The 13,360-nt window shown below is 41.1% G+C and overlaps 2 protein-coding genes and 1 long non-coding RNA gene across 4 annotated transcripts in view; 1 reads left to right on the top strand and 2 right to left on the bottom strand.

Moving 5' to 3' along the window:
* LOC146580272 (Y-box-binding protein 2-A-like) overlaps positions 1-13,360 on the bottom strand; it is a 114,115-nt gene that overhangs the window by 83,336 nt on the left and 17,419 nt on the right. The gene's annotated exons all lie outside the window — the stretch shown is intronic.
* tp53 (tumor protein p53) lies at positions 34-7,736 on the bottom strand. 2 transcript variants are annotated; one of them, XM_085266930.1, is made up of 10 exons: positions 7,613-7,736; positions 7,429-7,513; positions 7,123-7,311; positions 3,779-3,953; positions 3,324-3,445; positions 2,702-2,811; positions 2,383-2,507; positions 2,212-2,303; positions 2,060-2,130; positions 34-1,236 (listed from the first exon to the last, which is right to left on the bottom strand). In XM_085266930.1, exons 1-10 carry the CDS (start codon positions 7,699-7,701, stop codon positions 1,140-1,142), a joined length of 1,155 nt encoding a protein of 384 aa, XP_085123056.1. In that variant the 5' UTR covers positions 7,702-7,736; the 3' UTR covers positions 34-1,139. The 2 variants fall into 2 exon arrangements, with proteins under 2 accessions (XP_085123056.1, XP_085123055.1); XM_085266929.1 differs by having other exon boundaries at positions 7,429-7,537; positions 7,613-7,734.
* On the top strand, positions 7,647-12,828 carry LOC146580283 (uncharacterized). Its single transcript, XR_014891244.1, has 3 exons — positions 7,647-7,787; positions 11,862-12,286; positions 12,506-12,828. It is a non-coding gene; the product is annotated as an uncharacterized LOC146580283 (long non-coding RNA).

Raw genomic sequence — 13,360 nt, forward strand, 5'->3', positions numbered from 1 at the left:
GTTTATGCTGTCCAACAGAACACAAAACCACAGTGATCCTTATCGCATTTATTTTACGTTAAAGCTTAAAGTTACAAGTAATTAGTACAATACAAAAGTGAAAAATAACAGAAAAATATAGAGAAACCCTCTTATACAAAACTATTTTCCCCAAATAATCAAAAACAATAAGAGGAATGCCTTTTAACACATTGTTGGCAGTGTAAAAACTGTTTGGTCAGCGGGGACATCAACATGACGTTTACATGCAAACTTGAGCACTCACATTCACTTCCTTTTATGAAAAAGGTCCAAAAGGGGAAGAAAAAAAAAAAAAAATTTGTTCTCATTACATCTATTTACTGTGTGACTACTCAAGTAACACTAACTTATAACATCAGACACTTGTCTTTTTTTTTCCTGTAATAAAATCTATACTAAAAGACTGTTAGTTCAGGGGATGATCCAGCCAGCCCCTCATCTACCAAATCTAACTGATAACTAAAAGTAAATGTTCCCAACAACAGGCGAAACAAAAAGAGTGATGGTGAAAACTGATACATCTGCATTTATTTAAAAAAATAAAATAAAAAAATAAAAAAAAGCCCCACTAAAGAATGATCAGTTAATACCATGGGTTAGTTCTGTTTTACACAAACATGATTACATATTGCATATGAATCAAGGTTGCGCAGAGGTGGTTGCATTTCCCAGACAATCATGCAAAAAAAAAATATATATATATATATATTTTTTTTTTTTTTAAATGACATTGTGCGACAGGACTGTGGCACAGTAATACAGCAACAGAGGCAAATTCCATTCAAGTTTTCCAAGCCTAGCTTTGAACTTTATTTAAATAAACGGCAGTGACTCGTTATGACAAGGATCATTCTTAATCTCATGCTGAACGGCTCTAACCCAATTACCAACATAGGGTTGTTTTTTTCAAAAACTTTTTTTTTTTTTTTTTTTTTTTTTTTAAAAGAAAAGAAAAACATAACTGAACACAAGAGTATGTCAGTCTACAGTGACTGATCAGGCAGTACAGTTTCAGGAACCGTTTAACTGAGGCAGGATGGCAACCTGAAACCTGAAAGAAACCTGAAGGCTGAGACAAAAACGTGACGTTTGCTTTCGAAATTGAGGTGATGGGCATTTTAGTCGCTGTCACTCCTCTCTCCTCTCTGCAGCAGCCTCTTTCCACTGGAGGGCACAGGAACCTCATGCTTCACTGAGACCTTTGACTTGCTTTTGCTGCAGAGAGAAAGCAGGGTTATAAAATGATGCAACATATTTAGGACCAATGTACATCCCAGTGCACTCATCCAAGCTGCTAAACCGAAAGCATAACTTCCACTTTGAATACCCAAAAGGTTACAGGTAGCACAAACACAAAACCATGGCATGGCCAATTAAATAGCCCATGTTAATTTACTCTATGCTACCTTTGGGTATTCAACACTGGATGCTTCATTTTTGTTTTCATCTCAAAGCACTGAGCTGCATCTGTATAACCCTGAAGTTGCTGCCTGTAAGGAGTTTGTTTTAAATTAGAGCCCTCATGCAGCCATTTCTGATCTCTACATTAACCGTGGACACGGGTTGTCACCCTATACTTACACACCTGATATAATACTGGGATTCACCCTACATTGTAGCAATGCCACGTTTACAGTAGTTTAAAAGTGCTCACATCAAACAATGTGAAACCAGAGGGTCAACTTTGTTTTCATACAACATGAAAAACAGACACCCAGACCATCAAGACGACACGGCTAATTTATTACAAAAGCTATGTTTCGCTATAGTGTGATCATCATAAACAATACGTAATGTGGAGCTATGCTGGTATGTGCTTCAGTTTACAGGCTGTGCAGCATGGTTAACAACCACACACAGCGACCTCTAGTGTCAGGATTAGGAGACTCCAGGTTTTGATGAAAACAGGATAAATTCTACTACAGTAAAGGCCAAAGGCACACCTGACAACTGGAACCAGCTGAGACCGACTCCCTGTTGTTGTCAGTCTACAGTAGCTGCTGTCATATCCAATAAAAGTTTCCAGGGTGCCTCCTACCTGTCCTTGTCAAGCAGCTCCAAACCGTCATTGATCTTCTTCAACATCTCGTAACGCTCACGCCCACGAACCTGCGGCAGAAATTAGAGGAAAGTCATGAAATTGAAAGGTTGAGAGAGAATTTCAGTGTACTTGTATGCATATTTACTTACAGGGAGGAGAAAAACCTCTTTGTCGTCCTCCTCAGCACTGGAGGTACATTTGGACTTCTTTGTGGATGTGGTGTCAGGAGGTGGTGCGCTCTCTGGTTAGGAGATATAAATAAATAAATCAGTGAGGTCAGGAAGAAAACTAAACAAAAACTGAAACCAGCATAAACGTACTTCTTTTTTTCGTCTCTTTGGTGCCGCTCTCCTTCTTCTGTTTATTGTCCTCCTCAGTTTTACGGTCCCTGCCTGGACAAGCGCAGACGCGCACCTCGAAGCACCTCCGGCCCAAAACCAGCCCCCTAGAGAAGCACATGCAATGCAGTAAGGGTCAAACGGCTTTTCTGTGCTGCACAAACAAACTGCAAGATGAGACTTTTCTTGAGCAGTTCTAAAGATAAAATAGGCCAAAAACCAAGATGACCTGTTAAACAACATCACCATAGAAATGGTTTGTGCTGCGCTTCTGGCCACACGAGAGAGAAAACTGACTTACTCTGGAGTCTCCAGGGTCAGGATGGTGAGGATAGGTCTGCGGTTCATCCCGCCCATGCAGGAGCTGTTGCACATGAAGCTCAGCAGGATAGTGGTCATCTCTGAGCCCAACTGAAACAGGAAAAGCATAAATATTAAAATGTACTGCTGGCTCACGCAACTACAGTTAAAAGGTAATATGATACACATCCAAGAAAAAAAAAAAAAAAAAAAAAAAACTTTTCTGCGCCGTTCTTTCCAAAGTTAAAAAAAGAAAGACTACATTTTTTATATTATAAAAGTACAACTTATTATATATCAAGTTATCGCAAGATCATAAAAATGAAGTCTCTTTTTTGGATGATTGATTATTATATGTTATCTGTATGAAACTCCACTGAAGAAATGCACACCTGTATAAAAGTGAACGCATTCAACCTATGTGTAAATCGTACCCCTTCCCTGAACTGTGTGGGGGTGTGTTCATGCGGAGAAGAAAAATGTCTGGAGCTCTTGCAGCACTTCATCCATCCACTGACAAATTTAATGAGACCGATGGAGGAAACATGAATGGGTACAAATCAAAGTTGTGTAGAAAAAGCGGAGATGTGCACCTCAGAGTGAACACAGTTGGGCAGTCATACCTGTGGAGGCTCATATGGTACAGTCACACTCTGTCTCTTTGTGTGTAGATCTTCAAAATACTGAGCCCTCTGATTGCCCTCCACTCTGATCAGATGGCTGCGATGCTCCACAGCTGAATAGACTACAGATTAAAACAAATTGAAATAGTCAGGGATGCACCAACAGTTAGGCAAGACTACATTTACTGTGTAGTCTGTGTTAGTTTTGCATTAGTTAATTATTTAAATATTGTGTAATGACAATTGCAAAGGCTCGTTTGTAATAAATGAAGGGGTTTTTTTTGGACTCCTAAATAATTTGAAATTTGCCACATTGTTGTCTTGGCATCATCCTTAATGTTCAGATTCAATGCATCCCTTCAATCCACCTCCAACTCTTCTGCTCACAGTCATATTATTTCAACCAATTTGCTTTTTTTCCTCCCCCCCAAAAAATGCTGTAAAGTGTCCCTTACGGTCCTCGTTCTGGTGATGGGGACATCTGCGAACAACATCAGCCACGTGCTCCGTCTTCTTGTACACGGCAGTAGCCCTGAGTACAGCACCCTGAGGAGGCTCCTTGCTCACCAGCACCTCAATGGGACTGGTCTTTGCCAGCTGACAGTACAGTTTGTTGAGCACCTCTGAGTACTTCAGAAAAAAATAAAAATAAAAAGTTTTGTTAATAACATTTTTTGATTCAAATGCTCACCAAAGACCCCAAAAAATTGTTTAAATCTTTAATCTCAAACAGAGCCAAATTGTTCAACTAGTCCAGGGGTCGGCAACCTGCGGCGCTTTAGTCCTTATGGTGCGGCTCCGCGTGGTTTGGGAAAATAAATTAGAAGTATTTAGCTGAAGTGTATTTTATTTATGTTAGTTCTTTTTTGTAGTTCTAAATTGGAAGATTGTGATATTGAAATAAAAAAAATAAAATTATATTCTATTATTTTTTCATTGCTCAAAATAAGAGTCGCACTCGCAGAGGCCGGTGTACCCGCCGAAACGCCGTGCATTTATCGAGACTTTCAACCCCAGGTAGGCCAGTTATGAATCTTCGGATCCACATTGTCAGCAGCTATTCTAAAACAAACACCGCTCACGCCTCACAGATGACAGCTTACAGTCCTGCGTAAAGATGAAAGTGACTTCGCACAGCCCCGATTTGCAGACGCTGTGCGCAGAGGTTCAGGAGCAGAAGTCCCATTGTAAACGTATCACAGCAGACCCGACGATGTTTGCATGAAAACGCTTTTCAGCATCTCTTTATCGACCACTTTTCACACACAGTTGCTGACGTATACAGGCGGCTGTAGCTTTTCAGCTCACAGCCCGACACACACCAACACAACAGCATAGATAGCACAGATGTAAAAGCGGCGAGGCGTGATTGCGGGTGCCGCTCAGGTGCATCCGCCTCCCTGCAGCGGCACTGCAGACCACGCCCCGCCACACACATTAACCAGGTAAAATACATATTTAGGCAGAATTTTGCAAATATCTATTTTTCATTTTTTAGCAGCATAGTGCTTCCCCCCCCCCCCCCAATTATTTTTTTAAGGCTCCAAAAGCCCAAAGGCGATATAAGGGTGGCGGCTCACAACAGTTTTTCTTTGCTACATGGATCATTTTAGTTCAGCTTTCCTTTTGTTATATTTCTTTAAAAGTTCAAAATGTGTTAATTACATAAATAAAATGTAACTTTGGTCGTGTCCAAATTCATGGGCTGCATCCTCCTGAGGCCGCATTTGTAGACCGATTACGTCACAGCGACGCGCCGAAGGCTGTCCAGATTCGTAGACTCCTCCGACAAATGAGTCCTCCTTTTCCCCGAATTTGAAGGATGGATCGGGTGTGTCCTTCGTGGCCTACCATATCCCAGAATTCATAGCGCGGCCCAGCCAAACTCCAGTTTCCAATAATGGCAGCCGCTACTAAGTTTTAAAATTACTCATACTAATCTTTCTGGGTCACAAAATAAACGTTTAACATATTTTCAGGCGAGAAAGTAGCTGTGTAAACATCAAATATCTGCTCGATTTATCAAGATATCGCATATTTGCAAAAGTGCTTCGACGTTTTCGGAGACGTCTGCTACCCACCAGCTCGATAGCTAGCCGGGAGCTCGAGGGCCACTGAAGCCACCGAGAACGGCACAACTCCCGGCACATCATTTTCAGATCGCCGCGGACTTTCGCTACTCGGGTTAAACGTAATACATAAGTCACTTAGACAACCTAAAAATGTGTTTTGTTTGTTTGTGAGTAAATCGGTTTGGCTGAGATTAAAGTTATTAGATTAGATAAAATAAAACTTTATTAATCCCCCGGGTGGGTTCCTCCTTGGTTTTCACACAGCTGACTAAACGTCAAAACAGAAAACTGATTAAACAGAAGTATGAGACGGTCGAGAATTTATGCCAGCATCCTGTTATATTTTAGATAGCAAGGAGCAGACGGCTGAGTTTATTAAACTCCACCGAGACAGCGGTGACGCTAATCAGGAGGCTAGACCGTCCAATTTCCCCAACTGTTTACTTCCGGCCTACCCGACCTTCTGAGGACCCGGCCCACGTAGACCACGAAGGCTGGGTCCTCAGGAGGATCCAGCCCATGAATTTGGACATGACCTTTCTCTGTAGCACTTCATGGATTTCATAAGCAACACACCTTAGTTGTTCACACAAAGCATAAAGGTAAAAAACATTATATACAGTTTTATCTTCATTTTAGATGTCAAAAAGTATTTGCGGCTCGCAGTGTTTTCTTTTGCGTGGAAACAGACTCCAAATGGCTCTTTCGGTGTTAAAGGTTGCTGACCCCTGAACTAGTCTTTCGACTCTAAAACAAAATAATCCAAAATTAAATACATTAACTTTTCTAAGCAGCAAAGCAAAATGAACCAGAATAAAATTTTAACCCTTTCTGTTCTGAGGGTGCAGGAACATGTCCCGTCATGTCAGAGCAGTGCTTTGCAAGCAGAAGGCCCTTCTCCTGCAGACCAGAGCAAGTGGTGGGGGTGGCGGGGGATTACACTGCAGAGCACCCTAACTTTAACTGAGCTAGCCAACTACATTGCACTACATGGTGAGTCACTGAAAACTTCAACACTATTGGCTCTTCAAATGCAGCAACTGACTGTGGAAGTTAAATTTCAGCGAATCGTCACAATGAAAAAGATTCCACATGAATGGCACAATGACCGATACCAAAGAATGGATTTTTAATAAAAAAAGGTAAGATGTTTTTTTTCTTCATCTTAAAATCAAGGGATAACTTAAAAGCAGTGACTTTACCAATTTAAGACCTTTTCATTAACAAGCCTCCACATTTTAAACTCTATATGAGAGTTTAACTTGTTTTATTAAATTAAAACAGTTATAAAACAAATAAAATATGCCCTTCTGCATTCAAAAAAAAAAAAAAAAAAAACAAAACAAAACAAAAAAAAAAACAACCCACACAAAACTAAGTTCAGCAACTGCTGCCTAAACTAAAAGCAGCTCTCAAAGTCTTCTTTATCTGTGAGGAAAGCCTCAGAAAGCAGCTTTCTGCTCCATGTCATGTTTGGTTGCAGAATAATCGATTGAGAGCACCTTCAAACTTTACATATATAATGCGTCTTGGTTTAATTACTTGGATTCAGTTAAAATGCCCATCATATTAAAATTCCTGGTGAAATTTCTGGTCGTTTGTTTTATACCAATTAAAACAGATGTAAGACAAATAACATTTATCATCCTGTTTAAGAAAAAACAAAACAAAAAAAAAACACAAGTACAGTTATAAGATTTTCCGAGGTCAGATGAACCATAACTTACAGTTGAGGTCACCGATTTTGCCGTTCCAGACTTTTGGAATCTGAGCTGAAACCCACATTCACCAGGGTAATCTGTTGTGACTGGAACAGTGGAGGCTGGAGGTGTAACACCATCTTTTTGCAAAGCATCATTTGGCAGCTCAAAGAGCTTTTCATCGAAGTGTTCAGCTAATTGCTGATCATTGATCAGCTGAAAACAGACAAAGGGAAGTCAGTTTGCTTCCAAGAATAAACATGCATGTTGAAGTCACAGGAATCTCGACAAATCTTTAAAGATGCTATTCTGCATAAGGTCGGGTAATCACACCTGAAACATATCCATGGTGCCATCTGGCCTCCAGGTTTCATCGTGACCTGTTGTACTGCTGTTCACAGCTGAAATAGTGTCCAAACTGACAGACAGAGATTCAGCCACACTGTAGGAGTAATAGTTGCATTTAAAAAAAAATAATAATAAAATTAATGGAATCTGGAATGAAGACTTTACTCACGGTAGCTGGTCCCACAGCTCTTTAAATGAATCCTGGCTGAAGGGTAGATTCTGGCTCAGCTGTAAATCCTCAAAGCCCTGCTCTGCCATAGTTTCTCCCCCTCCTTTCCCAGTGGTGAAGCAGGCAGGCTGTGGATATCAACAGGAAATGAGCACGGGAGATTAAGTTAATGGAGGTATGCAACAACTCACATCTCCTACAAAGTCTTAATTTAATAGTTTTCCCACAATTTTAATGAAAACAAACTAAATATAGCATTCGTTCGACTTTTTTAGAAAAAAAAAAACCACAACACTTTCGCTTTATTATTGTTATTATGCATTTATTTATTTGTTGTGGTCGAAAAAAAGAAAAACAAAAGCCGTAGAAAGAGCAGAGAAAAGCAGTCGTAAACAAAGATCGCCGTAAAAACAGTTTCTGCGCACAGGAAATGAGTTCAAAACAAGCAGACCTTTGACTCGAAGAGCTGCTGACTAGCCAAGTCAACTACGGTTAGCTTAAAAATAAATAGATTTTATAAAAGCAAGAATAATAAGAGAATTGTTCCTTAATAGCGCTTTTAAAGATCATTTAAAGACTAGGCCAACTTCTGCCTTTGCGGCCCAAACAGCCACTATGATTAGCTACCTTCCAGTAGTAGGCCGACTTTTTAATTGAATGAAGCTAGCTCGTCGTTTCACGTATGGCCACCGTGTCGACGTCTCAACAGTAATAACACCGCGTACACACTAATTTCGAGTCAAAACGTACCCCGAAGTAAATAAACACTGTGCATCCACAGCCCGACTCACATTTATAGGTTGAGGTTGCCGAACTGCGTTAGCATGACTAGCTAGTTACGCTAGCGTGACGTTCGGTTAAACGTTAGCTAGCGAAACTGTCGTAAAAACTTCCCCGTCGTATAAATGTCACTCTCGGGGATTTGCTTTAGTGTATGAGGCATGTACGACCACTCGGGTACCTTAAGCGTCCCACTGGTGAGTCACAGGTGACTGCAGAGAGTCAAAACCGCCGACAAGTCAAAATATTTTTCTGCGAACCAAACACGTTGTTGAGGGGATTCCCACAGAAAGAGGAGGAGGGGTATGGCTCTTCTTAAGAGTTAGCTTGTCCAATCGCAGAGCTGCTTTTCTGACAAAACGCAAACGAAGCGATGACGATGTGTTCAAAACTATCGTGAACACGGCACCGTTCGTAGGAAAAGCGATAAACTTGGTCAAAACCTTGACCTTATAATGGAAAAGTGTCAACGCTTTCATTGATGTGATTTGGTTTTCAAGAGAGATCTCAATAAATGTATCTTTAATATATATTTATTTGAATAAATCCCACCAAACACATATTGTACACTAAAATTGCGATTGCAGTGTTTAAATACTTTCCAAAGTTATCCAAATGTAAAGGCTGAGGCTACGCTATGGGCCAATACATTTTCAATTGTCTTGGTTTTAAGGATCATTCCCTTCTCAGTCAGATTTCTCATGTTTTAAGGTTTTCTGATGAGTATTTGAATGTGACATCATGACATCATAATAACAAGGAGAGAGAAACGAGTGGATGTCAAAGTACAGTTTAATGCTATCCGTATGTTCAACTTACAAATAAGAAATACTTTCTTTCTAGTCTAACAAATAAGGAGAGCGTGTTTAGAAGATGGAAGGAACACTCTGAGGAACTGATTAATTAAGAAAGCGAGAGGGAGAGAAAGAGCAGGACAGAAAGAAAGCTACTGAATGAGGAGGTGCAGAGGATTGGTAAGGAGACAGTGGGGACAGAGGATGAAGAGTGGAAAGGTGGTTGGTCTAGATGACATACACTGTATTGCCCAAAGTATTTACTAACAAGTGGTAAATACACAGCAGGGTATTTACATAGAGCAGGGTCAGCAGATACCGAGGCATTAAGTGGGGTCGCCAACTTCCTGTAAAGTCAATCACTACAGAGCTCCAAACTTCATGTGGCCTTCAGATCAGCTCAAAAGATCTTCATGGAATGGGTTTCCACAGCCAAGCAGCTGCATCCCAGCATTACATTACCAAGAGCAAAGTGTTGGATGTAGTGGTGTAAAGTGTGCCACCACTGGACCCTACAGCAGTGGAGATCTGTTCTCTACAGTGACGAATCAAGCTTCTCCATCGTGTAATTTGATGGACAAGTCTGGGTCTGGCGGTTGCCAGGAGAACTGTACTGAGGCACCTCATACAAATACCTAGGTATTGTGATTGATGACATTTTTTCCTTTAAGCCACACATCAACCATGTATTAAAGAAACTAAGGCTGAAGTTAGGGTTCTTTTTCAGAAACGGATCATGTCTCTTTTTCACCATAAGTTGCTGCCACCTCTCTACCCCTCCTCCTATTGCGGTGACGTAATTTACATGAATGCCTCTGCTCACTCTCTTCATCTGTTGGATTCTGTCTATCATGGAGCATTAAGATTTACAACAGGCTGTAAACCTTTAACACACCACTGTACTCTATATTTTCTGGTTGACTTGGCCTTACACAGGATGGTTCATTGGTATCACTTTATCTATAAATCTATTACTGGTTTACTGCCTTATTATTTAACAGAGTACATGTTACGCAAACAGTTTAGTCAATCACTAAACACTGTGCTTTTCAAAAGACGTACAAATGTTTTGGTGAAATCATCACTGTCTCATTGAGTTTCAATGGGACTACCTGTTGCACAAACATGGCATTACATACAGTGTGTTTGCATGTTTCTCATATCCCAGTACATTATTTGTGCTTAAAACACACTGACTACCTGTGTAATTAAAGGTTAAATTTAAAAGAAAACTTATATGACTGTACTGTGCCAAATGTAAAGTTAGTGGAGGAGGGATTATGGTGTGGGGTTGTTTTTCAGGAGTCTTTGGGAACAGTTTGGGGATTGCCCTTTCTTATTCCAACATCACTGCACACCAGTGCATCAAAGAAAGGTCCATAAAGACATGAATGAGATCTTTTGAGGTAACTTGACTGGCCATCACAGAGTTCTGACCTCAGCCTAATTGAACACCTTTGGGGTGAATTGGAGCGGAAACTGTGGGCCAGTGTGTGACCTCACAAATGTACCTCAGGCAGAATGGTCAGAAATTCTCATAAAACAGCCGTAAACCTTGTGGAAAGCCTTTCCAGAAGAACTGAAGCTGTTATAGCTGCAAAAGCTGCAAAAGCTGGGCTGGTCAATTGACTTTTTTACCAGCTTGAAAAACACAGTCTTTTCAAGCAGAGATGTAGTAACTACAGAGGGATAAAGCTGATGAAGGTTAAGAAGTGAGGTGACGATAAGCAGCATGGTTTTATGCTAAGAAGGCTATGATGTTTGCTTTGGTAGTGTTAGTGGTGTTACAGTCACTCCCTCTAGCAGCTCTCCTAATGTTTGAGGGCTTTTTCTCATCCTTTCTGCCTTATTGCCATAGCTGAGATGTGTTGCAGCTCGTTAGCCACTGCATATAGACTGCCATCTCAAACTGCCTTTTTTTTGTTCCCTGGGATCTGATCTGCAGTGATCTTGTCTGTAAGTGTGTAACCCTGTGTGGCTTGGTGTGACTTATTTGTGGGTAAATCTGTACATTTACAAAGGCAAGTTTATTGGTTCACAGTGGAAGCTCACCTCTGGCCTCACTTCCACGGCTTGAGCCTTTCTCTTGAGTCCACCAATCCGAGTGTTGGTACAAGCTTAAAGATAGTCTTACCTTCACAGGGTTGACTGTGAAGGTAGATTCCCCTCCCTGAGCCTGATTCTTCCAGAGGTTTCTTTCTGTTAAAGGGGAGTTATTACGTCCCACTGTTGCCAAGTGTTTGCTCAAAGCATGTCGTTTGACTGTTGGGGATTTCTCCATATGATTGTAGGGTCTCTAGCTGACAATATAAAGCACCTGAGATGACTGTTGTTGTAATTTGGCACTAAATATATGAACTTGATTTGGGATACTTAGGGTTTTTTTTAACTGACTGGCTCTATATACTGCAAAGTGGTTAACGCATGCTTCAATTATAACCTAAAATGTTAGGGAACTAAATAATTACATATTGGAGAAGTGTGTTTTAAGCATGCGAACACACTGTATGAGATTCCAAATTCATCAGTAACTGCACAGTACTGGATCAAAACAGCTGGCAGTTGTAGTGTTAATAAAGCTACTGTATGCTCCTGCGTGCGTCTGATCGTTACATTCATTGAGGTTTAAACTAGAAACACTATGAAATAATCTCCCTCATAATCTCTCCTAACAGACCCGACGATGTTGCCTCTCATCACCCATCATGGACGCACCTTTGCCAGCGAGACGAACAGCTGCACCGACGGGCCCCTGGGGCTGCTCTCAACCTCTATAGCTGTGCCGGAGGATTTGTGTTACGCCGCGGGACTCTTGCATGATCTGTCAGAGAACGCGCTGAATGTTGGTCGCCGTCCATCTCTCCGAGCGCTCAGTGATTGCTGGTGCCGCTTTGGGGATAGGTGGCCGTTTGACCTTTGAATGAATGCGCTGATGGGGGCCACTGAGTCCACTCTGGATCAGTTCCAGAGAGCATATAGATACAACAGTGAGGTCTAATGCAACAGCGCAATGCAGATAGGGAGAAGACTTGTGGAGGATTCATTCACAATGCTGCAGCATATTAACTGTTCTGACTGCGGGCTCTTTCATTAAAGAAAGGTATACACATGGATGAGAGTTACTGTTTCGTTTATAAAACCTCACACTTTTTTTTGCTAATATTTTAATTATAATAATATTATAATAATATTTTTTAATTTTGCTTAGTTGGATGTAATAAATCTTTATCCTTAATCCTTTATGTAATACAACATCGGGGTTGTTAAAGTGTACTTAAATCTATTTTTGCTGATTTGGATCACATTCTTTCTACCCCAGGACGGTGACACGTAAAAAGAGACTACTCAACCAAAACTACATGCGTGGTATGTGAACGATAAACTCTATCGCTGACGTTTGTTTCCAGTCTTTTTAAAATCATGACTTCCAGATTTTTTTATCCCAAGAAATAAAACGAATGTTGTAAAACGAATGCAAATGTTGTTGCCTGTCACACACCTGTCATTCAATCAGCAGCTCTATTTGCAGTAGCATGATTTTGAACCAGGTGACCTCACCAACCACTCTCTCTCTCTCTTTCTCTCTCTCACACACACACACACACCCATACATGCCTGTGCATGCATAAATAGGTCACGACAAGGAGGAACAGTATTTACACACTGGGTTAGTTGGCTGTGTCACGTGGTGTTTGAGTGCGTGTTTGTGGTTGTGCGACTTTTTTTCGGTTGGATAACAGTAAAACACACACGCAGGTGACACTGTGACATTAAAAACGTTAACTCCTCGGCGCTTCGCTGAGTCTGTGAGGTGTGTTTGTACCGATTTGCCAGTCTTCAGCCTTCCTCGCTCACTCCAAATGAATTCATGTGATACTTTTTGGCTCTGTAATATCATCATCTTAATCCCCCCCGGTTGCGTACATAAACCCCTTAACTGTGCTGGAAGAGGCTCTACGCCACTATTCCGATGGTGTAAAGTTTCTCTGCATTTAGTCAGAGTCGCACATGACTGTGCTTGGGGCCCTGGCTTTGGATGAGGGGTGTCGGGTTCTCCCACTGTTTGAGGGCAGCAAAAGGCAAAGGAGAGGGCAGCATGCTCTGACCAGAGAGTGGTGTGAGGTGGGGGTGTGTCTGCGAGGGGTGGTCATGACTCATTTCATTGGGAGATCTA

Source organism: Mchenga conophoros, linkage group LG3 (genome assembly GCF_057382185.1).
Source record: "Mchenga conophoros isolate Kocher_MC1m ecotype Shallow Benthic linkage group LG3, M_conophoros_male_GT1.1, whole genome shotgun sequence".
In the NCBI taxonomy this organism is placed as follows: domain Eukaryota; kingdom Metazoa; phylum Chordata; class Actinopteri; order Cichliformes; family Cichlidae; genus Mchenga; species Mchenga conophoros.